Source organism: Ailuropoda melanoleuca, chromosome 10, assembly GCF_002007445.2.
Source record: "Ailuropoda melanoleuca isolate Jingjing chromosome 10, ASM200744v2, whole genome shotgun sequence".
Taxonomy (NCBI): domain Eukaryota; kingdom Metazoa; phylum Chordata; class Mammalia; order Carnivora; family Ursidae; genus Ailuropoda; species Ailuropoda melanoleuca.
Genome location: NC_048227.1, coordinates 35,632,822 through 35,654,747, shown reverse-complemented (window position 1 = coordinate 35,654,747; position 21,926 = coordinate 35,632,822). Strand labels below are relative to the sequence as shown.

The 21,926-nt window shown below is 45.2% G+C and overlaps 1 protein-coding gene across 6 annotated transcripts in view; it reads right to left on the bottom strand.

Moving 5' to 3' along the window:
* The window catches only part of CREBBP (CREB binding protein), a 123,400-nt gene that overhangs the window by 23,179 nt on the left and 78,295 nt on the right, over positions 1-21,926 (bottom strand). For 4 of the 6 annotated variants that reach the window (XM_034670472.1, XM_034670471.1, XM_034670475.1 and 1 more), the window contains 14 exons: positions 20,151-20,393; positions 18,445-18,547; positions 18,005-18,151; positions 16,814-16,931; positions 15,761-15,932; positions 15,410-15,454; positions 13,260-13,384; positions 12,455-12,643; positions 10,652-11,068; positions 8,868-9,047; positions 7,702-7,891; positions 3,900-4,018; positions 2,803-3,042; positions 2,255-2,343 (listed from right to left, as the gene is read on the bottom strand). In XM_034670472.1, the coding sequence (XP_034526363.1) occupies positions 2,255-2,343; positions 2,803-3,042; positions 3,900-4,018; positions 7,702-7,891; positions 8,868-9,047; positions 10,652-11,068; positions 12,455-12,643; positions 13,260-13,384; positions 15,410-15,454; positions 15,761-15,932; positions 16,814-16,931; positions 18,005-18,151; positions 18,445-18,547; positions 20,151-20,393 (2,377 nt within the window). The remainder of the gene's footprint in view (positions 1-2,254; positions 2,344-2,802; positions 3,043-3,899; positions 4,019-7,701; positions 7,892-8,867; positions 9,048-10,651; positions 11,069-12,454; positions 12,644-13,259; positions 13,385-15,409; positions 15,455-15,760; positions 15,933-16,813; positions 16,932-18,004; positions 18,152-18,444; positions 18,548-20,150; positions 20,394-21,926) is intronic. The other 2 variants (XM_034670476.1, XM_034670473.1) reach the window with 2 other exon arrangements.

Below are 21,926 nucleotides of genomic sequence, written 5' to 3'. Positions count from 1 at the left end.
TATATTCATATGCTAGTTTATATATTAGTTTCACTTGTTCAAATGGTCTGTAGGACTTTCTATTGTTTGAAATGCCCAGTTTAGGACCATAAGTGCCAAAACATTAGTTATGACAACACCGGTGTTCCTAAGTAGTCAAAGATGCGAATACAAGTGTAAGCAGTTAGGACGCTCATCGTAGTTAGGCCACTGCTTTCTTAGCCTTACACCATGTCAACCTCTCCAAGTACAGTTTTCTAGGAAGCACACCTTGCAAGACTCGGCTAAGGAGCAGCATGCCTACACCTGAAAAATGTATCCTTTATAGAACAGAACTCCTTTATTTATGTCTCTACTCGTAAGAAAAATATATTACTTTTGTTCAGTAAAGACAAAGTTCTACACAAAACTAAAACTGGACATTTCAGAGCTTTCAAAGCAACCCTGTGTTTGCACTCTGTGCGTAAGCCCCTGTTGGAGAGCCTGATCATATCAACTCTATTTAAATTAATTGCTCTCTACTTAAAAATGGCCAAAATCTGTGCAAATCAGCAAAGGCAGGGTCTCAACGGACCTGAGGACAGTGAAAAGGCCACAAACTTTAGAAATGGTGGCAAACAACCTGCTGTCTGTTCTTCCTTCCAGACCCAAACCAGGCTGGGCATCCACTAGCAGGGGGATTTTTCAGGGAACAGTTAACTGAAATCTGTTCTCTTGAAGTTTCAGAGCTTTATTTTTGCTTGGCATATAAAAGTTTCCAAAGTGAATTCCCGTTCATTATTTCATGGAAAGTGACAACCGAGGTTGTCAGGGAAGGTGTTACTGCACCCGTATCAAGAACAAGAAGGTTAAACTTGATACGTTATGGGATGTGCTGAACGTCATGGGGCTAAAACTCACTGGAGGGGCCAGAACCTCAAGAACAGTACGTGTCACTACAGGAGCGATTCTATCACGAAAGGACTGTGGTATTATTTCAGACGTTCCTATCGATAGAAGGGGAAACTGAGATAGGAAGTAAGTTCCAGGTGTGAACGTTATTTTTAGGGCAGGGGTACAGGGCTACACTCTCGTCGCCCCCAGAACAAGCACCAGCGCCTCACTCTGCCATGGAGCCAGGACGAGTGGGCTGGGCAGCGCTTAGAAATCTGTCCTTGAGACATTTTTTAGGTCAACAGTTTCCTCTACCTCTTTTTTTAAGTAGGATTTTGATGGGAGTTACTACCGTAAATATGATTAGGTATTTTTAAAAAATTCAAGTCCTTTAAAAGCATAATTAGAAGACAAATATTTCAAGATTCCAAATTATTCAGGCCTGAACAAATAATAACAAAATGCCCTTTACTTATCTTCCTCGAAATAACAGGACATATGTAATCACTGTAAGCAGACAAGATCAAGTAATCAAAATATCAAACCCTAATGCAGACATTTAATACTCGAACCCAAAGGGGCACCTTGGTCACACACATTTCACCTGTCCCTAACACGGAGGCAAAGCAACTGCTGCATGTGACCGAGATTTACCACTGGTGCCTCCAGGCATGACGCCCTCACGCTGTGGCAACATGGAGCCACGAGAAGCAACAGATACAACTAAATTTAATTTTCAACCCCCCCCCAACTGTGGAAGTTGTATTTGTATGGCAAATGAGCAACAAAAAATATTATTTCCATTCTCTTCTGCTTAAGACAGGACATTCAGCCATCTCCATATTTCAAGAGAATGGCAAAGATTTCTCGAGGACGCTTCACTCCTAAAACCCTGAAATGGCCATCCTGTGACAGGGGAGTTCATGTGGAACTCAACAAGAACGCTCAGTCATTGTTGTGCTATTAATTAAAACAAAAATTCTTTAAGTCTAAAGCTTTTAGTACTTTTTTAGATAAATTATCACTAATTCAAATCTTTCTATCAGACTGTCCAGGCCAAGTTATCAGGGCAAACGCTTACATGTCAAATAGTAAAATACAATATATCCACATTACTGAGATCTTCAAAAAGCTAAGTCAACCTTTTATTAGACTTACTCTCACCTCCAGACTCTTTCTTATGTGGTTACATTTTGAGCAGTTTTGAGCTTAAATTTTTATACTGCAAAAGCGTGCTTTAAAAATAAGAGACCATGGGCCGCAGTGACTAAGCAGCAGTGAAACTGTGGCCCATTTCATTAGAACTTCAGAAAAGAAATAATGTGCTACGATCAGATGAACACACCTTGCCCTAAGACCTTCCTTTTGTCCCATTAACTCAGAACACTGGCTCGGTGCTTACCTATTCTGATAGCTGTAGTAGGCAGCGTCACGAGGAATTGTACACAGCTGCTTCCCGTAGCAGCACAAAGTCTGTGGGGAAAACTCATACTGCAAAAACAAAGGAGAAAATACTAAAAATATATCCCAGCTACTGTCACATAATGTTCTAGTTCACTATGGAGGGTTAGATTCAGCTAGTAAAATATTTCCGTTAGTGCACAGGATAGTTTTCTAACAATTTTCACAGCTATTTAGAGACATTTTTGGATTCGATGTGACAGAATCAGTTGCCAAGAGACATTTCTTACAGACAGATAAATGGATGCAGGGGCAGCCAGAAAGGCATAACCCAAGGTCTTCCCCAGTAAGCACCTCTGGCTTTGATCATCCATTACGTGGCTTCAGGCAATCAACTGTTTTTACAAAAGCCCAGACCCCACCTGGGTCCTTCCCAGCACACAGGTGTGGCTAAAATGTGTAAGTCTATCATGTCTTCATAACACATAATACCCTCTCTGGCTGGATTAACCAGGGAAGTTCACTTTCCAGAAGAAGTTTAAACTGTACCTTTCGTCCACAGCAATATCCAAGGGACTGCATAACAGGGTCAATTTCTTGCTCAAAGACCTCTGCAAGTTTACTGCAGAACTTATAGACCCGGGACGTCTTACGATTATAGAGCCAGGCATTGTTGAACATAAGCCAGACATCGTCCACATACTGCCAGGGCTCTTGGTACTGCCCTGTATCCAGCTTCCGCTTGATGGTGGAAAGGTCCATGGGATTCTTCACAATGTCAAAATAATCCTTAAAGACAAAATAGTCTCAGTCTCATGGATCCCCCAAATACCAAATGCCAGCCTTATGTACGAGCTTTATCTTAAAAAACAAAATAGAAATAATCAGCTCCAGAACAACTTCCGTTTTTAATAGTAACAAATGGTAACTAAGGAGCAAACGATCTCTGACCTTCCTCTGATATTATTATCTAAAATTGTAATTAGTATTGTCAAGTGTGACCAAATTATTTCAAAGGCAAAGTTAAGGGCAAAATAATATCAATATATTATTTAATGAAAGAATGGGTTAAAAAATGTTTTTTTAATATGGAATTTTTAAAATATGGATTTTAATCCACTGAAATAAAATGGTAAGCACATTTATCAGACATTATGTTATTTTTTAGAGATTTACTCTTGGTCCTGGCAAAAAAGATAAAATTCCAAGACAAACACAAGAACAGAAACAAAAAATAGTGACAATGCTCAACAGAAACCCGGGGGGTCGCCAGGGCCCTTACGAGACTCCCCAAAGATACCAGAACAAGGCCCACATGCTTTCTCACTGGGGTCTGCCAGTTCTCCAAATTCCCCCTTTCAGACGAAGGCTCACACAAAGCTCCAGATGGACAGCGGGGCTACGGAGGCCGTGCGCCAAGGCAAGCAGGCGGCGCACCCTTGCCACGGACCCCCGCGGCTGACATAACAGGTGGGGAAACACACGTTCCAATCAATGAGACAAAGGTGTATTACTGCTTTGACAGAGAAGTTTTTTTTATAGGAGAAAAATCTTCAAAACAAGGGTTTGTTACCCAATTTTCAGAGATAAAACATGGATATTCTGAGTATTGCTGGTAAGGCTTTATTTTTACTATGTTAACTTACCGGAATTCCTAGGAGCTGGGGATCTACAGGCTGCCGAAAAGGTAGGGACTCCGGATCCTGTCGATACAACGCTTCGAGGGTTGGCATCAGAGCCTGGCGTAACTCCTCCGGCTTAAAGACTACAGTTAGAAAACAGGAAGTGACACTACTTATAAGCACTCAGACCCCTCATCCATCACATTTCAAATGGAAGCCTGGCCTGCTTCTGGAACGCCCTCATCATCTCCACCCCCGCAGCCCCCCAAGCCGTGCGACTCCCAAGGGCTCTCCTTCATCACAGGGTTCAAAGACGTTCTCAAACTACAATTCAGGGCTTCTGAAAACACCACTACATTAGGGTTTTAAAACTGCTTCTATGTCACAAGGCTAAATACCACACTGACAAGTTTGCTTCTTCAATAAAAGGGCTTCCGACATTAAAACTGTGTTGGAACAGAAAATGAAGCTAACTCCCAAATCTGCTTCCTTGATCCAATGGGTGGTAATAAAGCCGTTTCCTTGGAAGGGGGCCTTTCTTCCTCTGATGAAATTTGTCTGTCCTTGGATGAAGTAAACTCAGACACCTGAGACAAGCTCACAAACAAACGTACACAGAAGCAAAATCAAGTATTTTCCCCAAAACTTCTGAATCGTTCCCGCCTATAATTTACCAACGCCCATTCCCTCCACCCCTTAAGTCACTCCATTTCCTACTACACTTTCTGTTGTCACCAATCTCAGGATAAACACTTGCTGCCAAATACATTCAAGATGATACATTCATACAAAGCCCAGTGAGTTTTAATGACCGGGGAAAATGTGTGTAACAACCTATGAAGGCAAGAGGCAGGTCCGTAAAAGAGCACTTGTGTTCTGCTGCACCCCACTTCAGAGCTAGGACCGCTGTTGGGGGCCGGTGAGCAGATGTGCCCCACGGGAGCCTCATGAAACACACACACATCCTGCCTTCAGCTAGCTCCTTTTCTTCTGTTTTTACAGAAATGGAGTAGCATTTGGTTTCTTTGAATAACTCTTTTCCAAGAAAACAATTCTTTAATCGATAGCTTCTTCTTTCTTCTTAGACCAGAGGTCAGCAAACTTGGACCCACTGGCCCAATCTGGCCAGCCACTGCCTTTGTACAGCTAGTGAGCTAAGATTGGTTTTTGTGTTTTTCACGGTTGGGAAAAAAAGAAAAGCATAATATTTCATGATACATGAAATCAAATTTTAGTCTCCAAAAATAAAGGTTTGTTAGAAGGCAGTTACGTGCCTTTGCTCACACACTGTCGGCGGCGGCTTTCACAGCACCAAAGAGGTTCTGGCGCATGAAGTCTGAGGGAGCGATGCGGCTCTCACAGAGTGTGCCCCGAGCCTGCTGCAGGCCCATCACCTCCTAGTGGCAACCTCGCATGCATGTCACTTTGCACAGTCCCTCATTACTCACTACACATTTGTTGAAAACAGCTATGCCAAGGAAAAAACATCTCCAAACTCCTCTCCAAACTCCTGTCTTTAGCCACCGGCCTGATGTAAAATCACTTCCTCAGTCACACTTGGAACATTTCAAGTGCTCTGGACCTACATGTGGCTAGTGACAACCACGGAGAGCACAGGCATGTAACATTCCTGTTGTCACAGAAAGTTCCAGCACTGCTCCAGGCCCTTTCTAAGGGTCTGTGCAATCAAATATACTTCCATATCATAAAACGATTTTCACGATAACACTAGGCCGTCATTAGCCTGCTGCAGTATTGACGTCGGCACAAATGGGCAAAAGGAACCATGAGGAAAGTCACTTGCACTGCAGCACAACGCAGCCGGCGGCACCAAAGCCGCATCAGTCGTCACCATGCTCTCAACCCCTGGCTACATGTCTTGATTTCGTACGACTAAATGGGAAGCTGGCACCCAGCAGCCCCACTGCATGCACTGGCAGTCCTGAGAGAAAGCGCCCGTGCATGCAGAGCTGAGAGCGGAGGTTGCTGCTTTTCTGCACAGAGCACGTAAGACTGGGGCAAAGAGGGTTAGACAAGCTATGGTTATTCAGATCTGGGGATGTGGCAGACGTTTTCCCAAAAAGGAACAAAGTGGGCCAGTTACACCAAGGACAACTGACAGTATTTGCTGCCAATGATAAAGTTTGGACTTACATCAAAATTAGAATTTGGAGAACTTGTATCTGTCACATCAGTTTGACAGCCTCCCAAAATTTCCAAGACTTTTTTGAGAAGATTCAAACTGATACTAATCAATGTGATTTTTAAAAATATTGTACGGGGGCGCCTGGGTGGCACAGCGGTTGGGCGTCTGCCTTCGGCTCAGGGCGTGATCTTGGAGATCTGGGATCGAGCCCCACGTCAGGCTCCTCCGCTATGAGCCTGCTTCTTCCTCTCCCACTCCCCCTGCTTGTGTTCCCTCTCTCGCTGGCTGTCTCTATCTCTGTCAAATAAATAAAATAAAAATCTTTAAAAAATAAAATAAACAAAATAAAAATATTGTACAGTGAAGTACAGTGACATCTGGAAAATCCGTTAACTCATGAGTCAAATTCCAAGATGACCAAAGGATCATGCTATTAAAAAAAAAAAAAAAAAGGACTTAGTCCACCAAACCCTAAGTCCAGAGCTGTGCATCCAGACTTAACACTGAAATTAATCTTTAGGAAGCTTGCACTTGCTGAGTTCTGGTGTAGTACTACAAAGGAACACCCACAATGATCCGAAAAGCCTCTTAACTCTTTCTTTTATCAACCACCTATCTGCGTGGGGCGGGGTTGTCTTCAGGGACGGGAACCAAACATCGCAGCACAACAGAGACCGCAGCATGAGAATCCAGCCGGGTTCGCTGATATCTCCAAGTCACAAGAATGTAAAGAAAATACTGTCACTGCTCCGTTTGTTGTGGGAAACTTATTTTTCATAAAAATGTGTTATTCATGGATGCCACATAACAGATTTGTTAAATGAATGTTTTTAAAATTTCTAATAAAATAAACAGCGACAAATAATCCATAAAAATAAAAACTCTGGGGTCCTCAATTTTTAGGAGCATAAACAGGTGTGAGACCAAAAGCTTGAAAGCCTCTGTAGGTTCTCCCTCCTAGTGGCAAAACTATACAATATCAGCCTCTCATACTTCTCTGTTGTCTTTCCCAAATGTGCCACAAGCAGCCCTTAACTTCCTGAGCCACATTCCCCATTTGCAAGGGTCACCTAACAATGTTCTGACACCCTGTTGACCTCCTTATGTTGGAACCTCCAATGGGTTCCCTTCAACTCCCTCTGCAAGGCTGGCTCAGCCCACACATCTCAGAGCCCAAAGCATCTTCACTTATCTGCGGCCCTCCCGCTGCCCGAGGCCACTGGGGCCTACTCCACTGCTCACCGTGGGCACGGTTTCCCATCTGTAACAGTGCGCACGTGTGCTGCCACGGTGGTGACTTCCGTAGCACAGCTTTTGGTCAATGTCCTGCTCGAATCTAACAGTGGTTGTCCACAGCTTGCTGAGAAAAGAAAGCCCAAGCTCCTCGGCAGGCACAAGGACTCGGATGCCTCCTCTACTCTGGCCCTACAGCCAGCGACGGCTCATAGGAGAGATGTGCTCCTGGGCTGCCCCTCAGAGCCATGGCTCATTTCTCATTCCCACCATAAGCCCTGTGGGCCCTTGGGCTGGAGTCTAGCTCCCTATCATCATTTCTCAAGAGGTAAAACTTGGGGAATGGCAGGCAGAAAAGATAGAAGCTTTAGCTTTTAGCCCGCACTGTATTATCACAACATGGTGGAAGACGAGCACAGCTGAAAAGTTCAAGGAAACACGACCTACTCTTTTTGCGTGGCTGTGAGGGAGACGTTGACTGAGAGGCAGCTCCGTTAGCGCTGTTCTCTTCTTCCTCTTTAGCTTCTACTTTGACTTCCGGTTTCTTCTCGTCCACTTCCATTGGTTCTACTTTCTGTTCTGTTGTGTCTGTTTCTTCCTTAACCTGAGAAGACCCTTGAAGATCCTCCTCCATCATCTTGACAAAAACAGAATCACACATAATGATGTGTGAGCATCAGAGACCTTGACTCTAACTCAGCGTCACTGGAAGTCTCCCAACAACTCATCTGGGCTCGTCAAACCGTCCCCTGCTCAGAGCCACATTTACCATCCCGTCCTCTCCCCCAGGGAGGAGCGGAGCATTTGGGGCCCGCGGAGTTGCCTTCATAGAGCACCCCTGCAATTAGAGTCCTGATTTAAAAATTTCACATGCTGGAGTGCTTGAACGACACCGCAGACACAGGCTTCATCACCTGCTCAGCAGTTTCACAGGCAGGCACTCCTAGTTTGGAACAAGAATCTCCCTGAAAATTGGGGAAAAACCAAATTGCGCAGAGGGCCAGGCAGGTGAAGTAAAAGACGCAGCAGGAGGTGTGTGAGCCAGCGGGGGGAGCGGAGGCTCTGGCAAACCAGAGAGCCTGAGCCCCGTCTCAAGGCCACGGCGGAGGCTCCCACCCAGACTGCTGCCATAGGAATGCAAGCACAGTGCCGACAGGGCTTCTCATCTTCAAAGAAAAGCCAGAAATTCAGTTGTATTTGTAATTCCTTATTTTTAAAAATATTATGTGAGCCAAACAAAACATGTCTATGGGGCTGGATCCAGTTTCCGACTTTTGCTACAGGTTAATTAGTGAACGAGCACACCCTTGTGCAGTGTAACTCCGCACCACTATGTAGGAATGAAGAACGGCAGAGAAAAGTCACTGGATGGTTCAGTCATTTAAAATATAAACCAGTATTCTTATTTCTAGCAAAATAAAGTAAAACCCATACCTAATACCCAAAAATAACCACTCTATTTTTAACCTATGTCCTCTCTGAACCCATAATCAAACAGGGTATTAAGGCAAAAAGCAGTGTCATCCACGGAGGGACCATGGTGTCTCCCCTTAGAGACCTCAGTGGCACTTCTGTGTGCTGCACATCTGCTCACGCCCTGGAACGGCACCTACCGCAGATCCAGGCTCCACCTTGGATTCACTGGCGTCAGGCTCAGTGTCCTCGGTCTTGACCTCTGCCTTCACCTCCAGCATTGGTACATCGGGTCCCGGCTGCTGGGAGTTGGTTTCGGCGCTGGCCACCGAGGAAGGAGTGGGGACCCTGTTATCGATGCTGGCTGCTGCCTGGGAAAGCTGTGGAGAAACCAAAATTATTTATCTCCATTAATAAGACAACAGAAATGCTATTAAACTCTGTTGTTCACTCAACATACAGTTTCATGTTAACATTTCTCAACACTAACCTAAAAGACATCCCTATTTGAGAGACCTGCAGAACAGAAAATTTAAAACAGGAGTCCCAGAGGAAGTCAACATCATGCAGAAAAACAAAGAGCTTCCTACCAAGAATCCAGAGATGGAAAAGCAGGGCTTTCCACATTTTGATATAAGACTATTTTCTGGAACTTTCTACCTAAGTCAAAATTAATTCCTTCCAATACAGCCATTAAAGTTTATTGTAAAAGGCTGAATTATAGATACAGAAGTGCATATGTAGGAAGGGGGAGAAAGAGCCTACACGGAACAAGAACGTGTAATTTGCCTGTCGTAACTGCAGGGGCAGTGGTGGTGTTAGCGGTGGAAGAGTAAGCAAACATCAAGGTAAGGAACCACCACAAGAATTCTCACTTTTCAAAGTCTTACTAATAGTTGTGTTTTTTGTTTTTTTTTTAAAGATTTTATTTATCTATTTTGGAGAGAGAGGGAGAGCCCAAGCACATTGCTGAGTCAGGGGAGGGACAGAAGGGGGAGGGAGAGGAACAAGCAGACTCTGTGCCCAGCTCAGAGCCCGACACGGGGCTTGATCCCACGACCCTGAGATCATGACCTGAACCAAAACAAAAGTTGGATGCTCAAATGACTGAGCCATCCAGGCTCCCCTGCCTCATAGAGTTCTAATTTAAATAAACAAAAGGGAATATAAAATTACAAAGGAATCTTATTTAAAAATAAGAAATATAAAATAAGAAAAATAAATACACTCCCTGTGGAGAAATACATACAGTACTGTTATCTTGGTGGTGTTAAGATTTATTTTGATATTTTATAAATAAACATCCTCAGTCCTCAAGAATGAAGTTAACGTATTTCGGGGGGAAGAAGAGTTTCTAAGTCAGGCTGATATGAAAACGGACGCGAAGATTTCAGTGGTAACTGGGGTGCGGTGTGGGGGGTGGCGAGCGGGCAGCCTGCAGCTGGCACTGCCAACAAGCAGGTCCACGGAGGACGGGGGGAAGGGGGGCAGACACGAGCCACAGGAAGTGCTGACCTGGGTCTGCCATTTTATCCTGAGAAGAAAAGGCTCCAGGTCTGGAAATAAGGCTGACAGGCAAGTCAAAGCACATGCAATTAGGAACGTGACTTGTTTACCATATCCTCAGAATGTTAAGAGAAAAACTACTGTAACTCAGAGAGCAACCACCTAGGACAGATAAGGGGGAACACATGGCTCCTATGTACAGACAGAGGACCCACGTAAGATTTCTTTATAACTACTGATTTCTGAAAACTCGTTTAATCACAGAACATACTCTTAAGTCACGTCCTGCCAAACACAAACATGGCCTTTGGAGCCCATGTCGAAAACAAAGTACAGCTCATATGGTTTGATTAGGGCACAGATATACTTTCTGGGGCTGCACCAAAACACTAAGGCAACTTTGCGACAGGATTTATTTTTTTTTATGGAGATGTTCTCGATCAGCAGTCTCCGCCCAAAGGCAGACTGCGGGGCTCACCGGTGTGCCAGGAGGCTGGGCGTGCACAGGTGTCGGCTGCTGCTGTGATGACTGTGGGGTGGCCACAGACGGGGGCTGGACTGGGGTCTGAGGCTGTGGGGTCACCTGGGCCTGGGCTGCTGCCTGGACCGTAGGGGTGCTCTGGGTTTGGCTAGCACTGGGCACTGAGCCGGGAGTCGGGGTGGGAGTCTGCCCGGAAGACGACGCGGGAGTCGATGGCTGGGTGGGAGCTGCTGGCTGGGGAGGGGTCATCCCAGGTGCCGTCGGGTGCTGGAGAGATGGCATGCCAGCGGCCGTGGAAGCAGGAGGTGGCGTCTGGTGCAACGGTGACTGTGTCACTGGTGGGCAGGGCAGCTGGCTGGCCTGGGGCCCAAGCATGTTCAGAGGGTTAGGAAGAGCAGCACCAGGCACCTGTCCCTAATAGAGGGAACAGAGTTTGTTAAAATTATTTCCCCAAGGGAAAACGTGGCAACAGATTTGAAGAATTAAATGCAGGAAAACCTAACCACGGTGTCTTGGTGAGGTCTGCTGGTTTTACGGGAATGTGCCATTTGTAAAACTTCACCCAGATGTACATTTAAAATAACACGTGATTTCCAGTAAAATTAATGCTATGGAATGTTTCTCATCCTGTGATTTATAGAACTGTTGAAACCTCTGGCTTAAACTAACACATATCCACTCAGCTTACTAGCTTTATGCTCCAAAACATCTACCCACAGCTTAGACCACTGAAAAAGCTATTTCTCTTTTTTTTTTTCAAGAAATGAGTTACTAAAACACTGGAATGTTTCAGTAAAGTGATTTCCAAATGGGGTCATGCTTCGCAATTATTTGTGGACTTTTAAAAAAGCGATTCCAAATCACTGCTCTAGAGCAGGGGTCTGCAAACTAACGGCCATGGTCCAGCCCAGCCAGGTGCCTGTTCCTGTAAGAACGTTTCAGGGGAACACAGCCACGCCCATTCATTCGTGGGTGAATGGATATGCCTAAGGCTACTCCACAACAGGGGAGCTGAGTACTTAAAACAGATGCTGCGGCCCAGAATTGAAAATATTTACAGGAACAAGTTTGCTGTTCTAGAACAACAGCACATTAATGAAGAATTAATAAATATCTAGTGATTAGATCTAGTGTAGTCAATGACCTTTTCTCAACATTACTTCACGTAAAAACTGAGAACAGGAATACTGTCTTCCAGGGGAAGATCCGGCCTGTTCTAAACACATGCACATGTGTATACAACAGTGATTCCATGCACGACAATGAACAATTCTCCAAAGGGGGAAAAAAGGCACTAAACTGAATGGAAAATAGTTCTCGTCAGCTTTAAACAGAATAATTAAAAACACATTCGACAAGAAGAGAACTACTCAATCAATGCAGTTATCGGACTTCACCCAGGATGCCCAAAGAGACCGGCAACAGGACACACCAACCAAGTCGCCAGCTGAGTTCATGGGGCCTGTCCTCACTCTGTAATATTTAAGGTCTCTCAGGATCACATGTGAATTTAAAACACACAACTTAAAACCAAGAAAATGACAACTAAATACCCAAAAACCAAAACACAAAGCCCACGAACCAAAAAACCACAATCCACTCTGCACTTTGGTATGAAGTTCACCCAGAGATGATAAGAGTAATTCTAAAAAAGGTAAAAATAACACAACAAAATGGGGGTAAAAAATCAAGAGATGCTCATACGTAATACTGAAATGTGTGTTCTGGAATTCTCATCTCCACGAAATGAGACACGCTCGAGTCAGGAGAAAGCTGGGCCCCGTCCCGGGTGCACGGTACCTGTGGCACGCCTGTCTGGGCCGCCGGCTGACCCATGCCCACACTGTTCACACTCATCGCCCCACTGGAGGACTGGAACTGGTTCTGTGGCAGGAACTGGTTCTGCGCAGGTGCCTGGGCCATAATGTTGTTGGCGTGAGCGCCCATCATGTTTGGAGGCTGAGGCATTCGGGAAGGGGAAATGGCCATCTAAAAGACAATCGTCAGCAAGAGATCAGAGGACAAGGTCCAGAGTCTTCAAGATAATCTAGGAGAGACAGAACTCTCTGAATCCTCCCTTCCCTGTAGGAAGAGAACCACCACTCACTAAGACCTTCTCGCTCCTAGGCACTTTGTGTGCTTTCTCATGCAAGGTCTCCAAGAAGCCAATTTCAAATTTATCTCTGAATAGAGATCAGCATGCTATACTTTAAAGTTCAAAATATGCCTTTTATGACTTCTTTGATGTGTCAAGAAAGCAGCCTCAGGAGAGTAATAAGCTCCAGGAGTCAAGGGATGCTGTCAAGCATCTCTGAGCGACATATCTGAGACTGCCTAATCCAACCTCAGAACTTGCGTCTCCTCACACAGTCACAAGTCCCTATGAATTTATCATCCCAATAAAAATAAACAATGGTCAAATAATTCTCCTTTGTAGTCACGAAGACCAAAAAGAGAGGGAGAGAGATATGAAGTAAATGAAGCATAACCAAATCCGTATGAACAAGCACCACAGGGTCCTTGATCTACAATTTCACTGTGTAGAGAAATCTCCTTAGTCGAGCAAGGCCTTCTCCTCACAGCTGGGGCAAACAGAAGCACTTACCCCGGGAACGGAGCCCATGCTGTTCATCGGGACAGAGTGGTTCATGGGGGATGCTGCACGCGGTCCCATGGGAGCTTGTGGCAACTGTACATTCCCCAAGGACATTGGGGTAAATGAATTCATCCCTGTAAATGCACCCACAATGGTTCATTAGAAAAGGCACCCACAGGAAAACAGAGCTACAGCTCGCCAAACTCTAAGCAAAGTAAGTTGGAACACATACGCAAGACATACAACAGAAATCACCCAGGAAATCAGAAAAGATGGCGATGTAACGCTTTTCAAATACGGAAAAATGGTACTGACGTGGCGGTGGTGAGAGTGCTTTGGTGGGGTGGGGGGAGGGCAGCATGAGGAGACCAAGAGAGAAAGTCAGGTCAACCACCAATGAACGAGGTGGCGCCAAGGAGGCGCTCCTACCCTCCATGGAGGAGGTGTTGGCTAAGGCCAGGGCACCCATCTGAGCCAGTCTCCCCAACATCTTCCTCAGCACATGGCTTCCTTCTCCTCTCCTGCAGGAAGGCCTGCCCCATCATCCCAGGCCTCCTGGCTCTTTGGCTAGGTTTACATTTATTGTTAGAAACTGGGATAAGACTCAAAATATGGTTTTAATTTTGCAAGCATGTAAAGTGTTTAGAAAGTGCCCAAGGGTCAGCAATTCTCAATCCCAGCTTCCTCTCTCCAGACTGGCAAGCTCTCCTTTTCGTGGCTACCTTCCCCTTCCAGGGGTGTCCACAGCCCACAGGCATGTCACACTATGAAAGACACCTCACCGGCTGCTACACGTCTCTGGACCGTGGTCTCATGCTTCCTCACTTCCCACCATACTCTGTAAACTCCACACGTACATCAACGCTGGTTCAAGCAAGTCTTAGGCCCTACGCTGGGAGTCTAACAGAATTCTTGAGGTGCCGCCTTAACATTGGCATAGACCTGAGAAGATCTCAGAGAACATGTGCCTCCCTCAGCATTACCTTCAAGGATACCTAGAAATGTCACCCTAAAAAAACCAGTGCCTGGGTGGGCACAGGAGGACTTTCTGGGAAGGCTATAGGCTTCCCCCCTCCTCGAGGATTTCATGTAAGAGAATAAGGCAGTACTGAGCAACAGCACCACAAAGAGCCCCTCTTCACATAGACGGAGATGTGCTGGTAAGGGAGGTATGAGTGCTTTGCTATAAAACTCCTCCGGTACCCTGCTCAACAGCCCTCCTCAGATCCCGGATCAGCCCCATCTTCCATGTCATCCCCTATGCAGCATTCAGCTACATTCAAGGCTCCATTTCCCTGACTTCTTGGTTTCCTTCACTCTCATATCTCGTCTGTCCATCAAAACAAGTCCCTGAAGTTTCTCCCAAACACCAGTTTAGGTAAACTGCCTCTTCGGTATGCAATTAAGATCACCACAACTTTCTTCAAGTTTTTTATTTAGCTTTGGAAAGTGTTCTCTACACCGAATGTGAGGCTCAAACTCACGACCCCAAGACTACCACAACTTTTAAAAAGACCTCTTCCCCCTGCTTAGACTACTCTGCACACAGCAGCAAGGCCTAGCTTTGGAATCTCCTGGATAATGTCGCCACCTTACTTCACAACCTGTAAACATGTCCTGTTGTTCAAGAATCGATGTGACAAGAGCTGTAAAAGCCTGGAAATGCTCCTCCCCCAAACTCCCGAACTCCAATGACTGTTTCAACCACAAACACCATAGAATCTCAACGTGAGAAAGAACCTTTGAAAGCGGTTCAGGCCAGCTGCCAGCACCCCCGGCCTGAGGAGGAGCTCAAACCCTCTTCAGGCTGGCTCAAAGCTCTCCTCTGCAGCCTTTGCACAGTTTCCGTCCCCACCAACAAGGCTTTTCGAGGAAACTCTTTCTAAGAGTAATACCCCCTCCTGTCCATTAAAAAAAAAAAAAAAAAGGCTAAACCCTACTTCTGATCTCCTGGGAGAGCTTTCCTATGGTCTCCTAACTTCCAAATATCACAGATAATCACACTGCCTGTGGACATGAATTCCGATCATCATCAGGAGGAATGGAGGGACTAACAAGGAGCTACAAAGAAATAAATGCAGAGGGAAGAGGAACAACCAAATAACTTTGTGGCTGTTGAATGTTAAACCAAAACATGATTCACAACAACAGTTCAATACCTTGGGACACCTGCACGCGGTTCACTGGCAGGGGCATGGGTCCGTCTGCAATGGCAGAAAAAACCTGCTTATTTAAAATAATCCTTCATTTGGGAATAAGGAATTTTACCTTCAGAACTTCAAACTTAAAGGGAAAACCAGTGCGTAGGTGTGAAGGCACTGTGCATACCGATCCCTGCACACCCTCACGAGACCTCTCCAAACACAGGCCGATGCGGAAGGCTGCAGCATAGCCTCCAAAGTGCGGGCTCCCCGAGAACATAGTTCTCTAGGCTTGGAAATACACCCCAAACCCAGAAGGGGAAACAAGTCAACAGCCTGAGGGCTGGCAGAAGGAAGTGAAGTCCTTACTTGGAGGCCTCACAGGCTGTGCCTGTGGAATCCCTGGGGGCTGTGCCCCGGGAGCCGGCAGGGCGGGCTGGTTACCCAAGATGCCTTGTTTGTGCAAACGCGACCTCCGTTTTTCTTCTAGTTCTTTTTGTATCTTGTAGATTTTTTCTGCCAGTAAATGATAGTATTCATCCTAAAGAGCAAAAGCATTCAATATTAAGCAGCCAAACTGTAAAACAAAACAAAATAAAACATAAACCCCAAAACAAAAAACTAAACATCAATTTTGTATGTTTTAACAAACGAACTTTTTTTTTTTTTTTAAGATTTTATTTATTTATTTGACAGAGAGAGCACAAGCAGGGGGAGCAGCAGAGGGAGAGGAGAAGCGGGCTCCCCGCTAAGCAGGAAGCCTGATGCGGGGCTCAATCCCAGGACCCTGGGATCATAACCTGAGCCAAAGGCAGCTGCTCAACTGACTCAGCCACCCAGGCGTCCCTCAAACTAACAAACTTTTACATTAAGTACGCGGGCAAAGGTAAGTATTCAGCACTTCTGTTCTGTTGTTTTTTTGTTTTAAGTAAGTTCTAGGCCCAAGAGGGGGCTAGAACTCATGACCCCAAGATCAAGAGTCACATGCTCTACTAGCTGAACCAGCCTGGCGCCCCAGTATCCAGCACTTCTAATGGATAAACCAAAGGCCCAGCCTCTTGTTGAATGACTAGTGACATTATAGGACAAAGGGCGCTAAATGCACATATTTCATTCCACAGTCGAATCACTTCCTGGATATTCGACACTGGCAGTAACACAGTACAAGCATTAGAAACAGCGCCCACTGTAAAGTACATCCATGGATAAAATACAATTTTACATGCTTCGGTCACCACTGTAGTGGACATGTGCAGTCAACCAAGAGAGCTATGCAGGGTTCTGCTGTCTTATCTGTGATGTCCCTCTGGTCAGTGGCCTCGAGGTGATTAATCTACTAACTAACAGACTTCCCCATTTCCAGACAGATGCCATTCTTTCAACTGTAGGTGTCGTGCGGCTGGAACACGTATGGCAACCTACCCTGCTGTTGGCAGACTCATACATGTCCCCCTCCACTTTCTTGGCGTAGGCCACCAGGTTCTCCATGCGGCGATCCTTCAGGGCTGCCGGGTCAGGGGTTGGAAAGATGGCTTGGACGCTGCAAGGACAACATGCTCGTCAACAGACTTTCGAGACACCATCAGTATCTTGGTATTTTATACATGACGACATGGAGAGAGAGAAATGAGACCATCTACTTATGGGGGCGCAACATACTGCTGAGAGAAATGCCAACTCTCTCTCTCTCAGTACGTGAACACACAAATGAAGTCACTTTCTGGAGACGACAATGACCTGTCAATTTATCTATATGTCAAACACACCAATATTTTGCTATGTACAGTAAGTCCTAGGTCATCTCAAGAATAATATGATTTCAAACTCCTATTTTTTTAAGATGTGTTTATTTGAGAGACAGGGAGAGTGTGAACAGGGGAAAGGGCAGAGGGAAAGAATCTCAAGCAGAGCCCCCACTGAGCATGGATTTCGATGCTGGGCTTGATCCCTCGAACCTGAGATCATGAGCTGGATGCCTAACTGACTGAGCCACCCAGTGGCCCCTGAACTCCTAATTTTTAAACTATTTATAAAAAATAGTTTTCACTAAAAAGATGAAGGAAAAAAACACTCCAAGGGAATTAAGCTGATCAATTTGCCCTTCAATTTAACTTAAGTAGGTGGAGAAAGTTAACTGTTGACTTCCTTTCTGTTAACATACTGTGTGTGGCACTATCCTGCCCTCTGTATTCACCAGGCCCAAATTCCCCCCGTTCTTAGGGGCTTCCACAATTATAATCTTGAGATACAAAACAAGGCAAAGCTTCTGAGCTAACTCCAGCTCCCTGCTGCATGTCAGAGCTCATAGGACAGAAGGTCTGGCCACACCTAGGAATCTTGACCTCTGTGACATGGGCAACAGTTCATGACCCCCTACAGGGCAGAGCCATGGATGCTCTGACACCGCGCCCCCCCCCCCCCCCACCCGGATTCTCTGGCCTGCCAGCAGTGGCTGTGGCTCCCTGAACAAGCGTGTGACCGTCTTCAACTGCTGGGGCACTGTCACCTGAGACCCAGGGACCACTTAGGAATTAAATCAGACAATAGTGAAACTGCAAACTGTCACACTGCTTATATCCATCATATGTGAATAAAGGTGAGGCGGGCACGTACAGTTTATGCACTAGATGGCTCCGCAGGTCCTGAGTGACATGTTCGTGCCAGCCTTTCCGAACGCCGGTGCTGGAAGGTGGGGCCGCTGTAGGTATGGTGCTGAGGGTCCCAATGTTTGCAGGGCTTGAGCCATCGTTCATCAGTGGACTAGGGGAAGAGCAAGAACATTTACCACATCTACCAAAGTGATGCAAATATGCTTCATTTTTCAACCACACTTGCCTTTTAAAAACTCAGGACAGCCTGAGTGATGTATGTACAACAAAACTGAAGCCGTGTTTAATTTATTATCTGCTCTACAGTTATAATAATAAAAAAGCACCCCCCTCCATACTATCTTCGATATCACACATGTAAGAACTATCAGTTTCGTGATTTCCAAACCCCTTTCATGTGTGACCACATACTCAGATAGGAGCCCACTGAAACACGGGTCTTACTTTGTGGCCCCAAGGGAAGCTGGAAGAGCTGATTCTGAAATCAAGTTTGGTGGCTGCTGATCTGTTGTTATTCCTCCTGCTGGAATGTTCACTGGGTTATTTCCTTTAAAGACAGAAAGAAATCAACCAACTCCTAAATTATAATATACACTTCAAAGTTCTGATAACATAAACAAGTCACTGCCTAAGTAAGGGATTCTTACGAGTTATAATAATAGCCAGTACGGTAGAAACTCCGCAAGCTGTATTTTCAATAATGGTAACAATCAACTCGTACAAATTCAGCTGCAGACTCCTTCTCACTGCGTTCTGTAACCAAAATGAGGCATTTCTCTGGAGTCTAGGTGGTACTGTAAGTGTACTCTGTGGCCGTGCAGAACGTGACAAATGATCCCACTTGCGAGCTTCAGACTTTTATTCTTGCTTCATTAATATGCCCTAAACAACTGAACTGACCTGTCACAGATTTGTGTCAACTTTTCTTTTCATATCAGAAAATAAAATCATTGAAATTACATCCCAGTGATAACATCTGTGTATTCATTTTATTTTTATTTTAAATTTTTTAAAAAAATTTTAAATTAGGGGCGCCTGGGTGACACAGCAGTTCAGCGTCTGCCTTTGGCCCAGGGCGTGATCCCGGGGTCCTGGGATCGAGTCCCACATCAGGCTCCTCTGCTATGAGCCTGCTTCTTCCTCTCCCACTCCCCCTGCTTGTGTTCCCTCTCTTGCTGGCTGTCTCTAAAATTTTTTTAATTAACATATAATGTATTATTTGTTTCAGGGGTATTAATTTTAAAGTAAGAAAAAGTTGGGACCGAGAGAGGTTAACAGTCTTGTCCCAAATTATAACCTCAAACAGGACTAAGAGTCACCTTACAACTCAGGTCTGAGGGCTCCAACCCAGTCGCAAGGCCACCAGAGGTTAGATATACATTAGGGCAGTTTTGTCCAAAAAGCAAGAAATGAGATGTTTTTAATCGGCCAATCTTAAGAGAGTCATTTTTAAGGTTAAAATACGTACTTTATTAGGAAAACAACCAAACCAGCACAACTACCTTGGCTTCACTTGACTGATATAACTGCTTGGCAATTTAAAGAAAAACGTTAAAAACACAATATGCAGATGGCAGAAACGAGCTGTTTGAGCGAATGAGCAAACCCTGGCTAATGATGAGCTGAGATGACAGCAGGAAGCCCCGCGCCAGGGACAAGGCTGAGGCAGGAAGTATCTGTGGAGACTCCTGCCAGGCCGCTCTTGTCTGGGCTGCTCACCTCCAGATGTGGGTTAGCCAGTGGCCAAGACACGCCAGGAACTGGTGGGCCACCTATGAGTTCTCCACCAGATCAGTGGTCTATAAGTGGGACAGTCGTAATTCTAACTTGTGAGATTCTAACCCTAAGGGGCAAGAAATGTCCCTTATGAAAAATTTCCAGACAGGAGCAACACAAGGATCTCATGTTGGTTCCTTTGCAAATGCTTCTCTTTTCTCAAACCTGTGACATCTTCCTTGCACAGACACACTGTAGCCTTTTCCTAGAAGTTCTTGATTTCAAGCATTTAAAAGATACCATCATCATTTATACGTATATTAATTTGAATTTAAAGCAAAACCAGCAATGGTAAACAGCCTTGGGTTCCAGAAGGACTTGTCATTCCTGCTGCTGCACTGGACAAACAAGTTCCCGAGCGCTCCGCCACCTACCCAGGGGGTTGAGGGTCCTCATCTGCTGGTGAGTTGGAGGCTGTGCTGGTTGCTGGCCGGGGACCTGAGGCTGCAGCTGTGTCTGGGGCTGGTTCAGGTAGGGGAGTCCAAGGGCAGCGTACGCACGCTGCATGGAACTGGGGTCTATGGGATTTGGGTTACTTAGAGACGCGGCATTCTGCTGGCCTGTGCCAACAGAACCAATCGTGTTCTGAATCCCAGTAGCTGGAGACCCCAGGATGGCTATAACAACAAACAGACAAAGGAAAAAGGTAAGTAAAAGGGAAAGCCCACAAATGACTGACAAGCTACTAAGAAGCAAGTACAAGTTCATCAACAGACTGACTACGTATGTCATGAAGCAAGAGAACAAGGCCACTGGGAACGGAGCTGTGCAGAGCAAAGGGGCCCAGGCTAGTCAGCCGTTCTGCACAGCAGTGCTTGAGGAGCAAACACCTGAAGGAAAGTCAAGCTCTGATCTTGCAGAGCAACAGATCACAAAATCAGAGGTCACTTAGTGAAAATTATGGATGAGCTCTAGAGAATCAGAAGTCTGTTTCAGGGGAGTGGCAAACACGTGACAACAGAAAGTGTTCTGACTTGGGGGGGGTTAATCTGCCATCACTGACATGAACTAAGGGGACCCCCTCTGGCTGCCACCTTCCCTGGGGTCCTTCGCTGCTCACCTGCACAGGTACAGAAGATTAAAGAAAGGGAAGAGGTGATACCCAGTTGGTCAGTTTTGTTACTTATTAATAAATCTAGGACATAATCTTTCTAAAGCCAAAATTTCAATTCCTTGCAACTTATCTGTACAATGGCATTAACACCAAACCTTTCTTTCCTACGGTTTCCTATGCAGGAAGGCGCCATGCTAAGCCGTCTGGCTCTCTGAAGCTGCTCAAGAAATTCTGTACTTGACTGACTGGTCTAGCTAAGATTCATGGATGGAAGGAGGTGTGCTGATTCTGCAAGGATTTCCACTTATCCAGGCTTCATCTCAGTACCACTGAGTTTCAGGAACTAGCACAGCCTCATGCACCGCCCTTAGCGTCCACTACCTGGCCTGCTGATGGCTTGCAGGGCACTCCCTCCCGGGACTCCACCATCTATTGGGGTCAATCCCAAAGAACAAAGGAAAATCTGTAGCAACACAGAGAACCCCATTCCTAAGAACTTCAAAGTTCACAGATATGATCCCAAATTTGCATCTCCTTGGTCACTTCAAGTTCAACTTATCCCTCTGTCCAACCATCCAAACGTCCTTGTTTGGTGAGCACTTACCATAAGGCAGAAGTTGTATGTCCTACTATTTATTCTAATGCTTAAGATTTCCCTTCTCTCCAACTTCCCCAAGCTTTAGAGTCATGTTATAAATAGCAGCTTATAAAATTGATACTATAACATAGCATCTTGGACACATTAAGCACCATCACAAAGCTTTCCTTTCATATTCAGACAATTACGTGTAATCATAATATTCTCACATTCAACCATGCAACTACAACATAAACAACTCACATACTTATCAGAGCATTTTAATTAAAGCTAAATGTGTAAAAAAAAAAAAATCTTGGTAATTACACATTCCATACCATTAACTTTTCTAATAAGGATATTCAGATCTCAAACTCATTAACGCTCATTAGACACAATTACACACACCAAGCACCTCATTATTATAAATGAAAAGCAATTCCCAAGGTACACTTTATGACAAGTGTGTAGCTTAAGTCATGTATGATTTCTTTAAAAGTATTTTCTCTAATAGTTAAT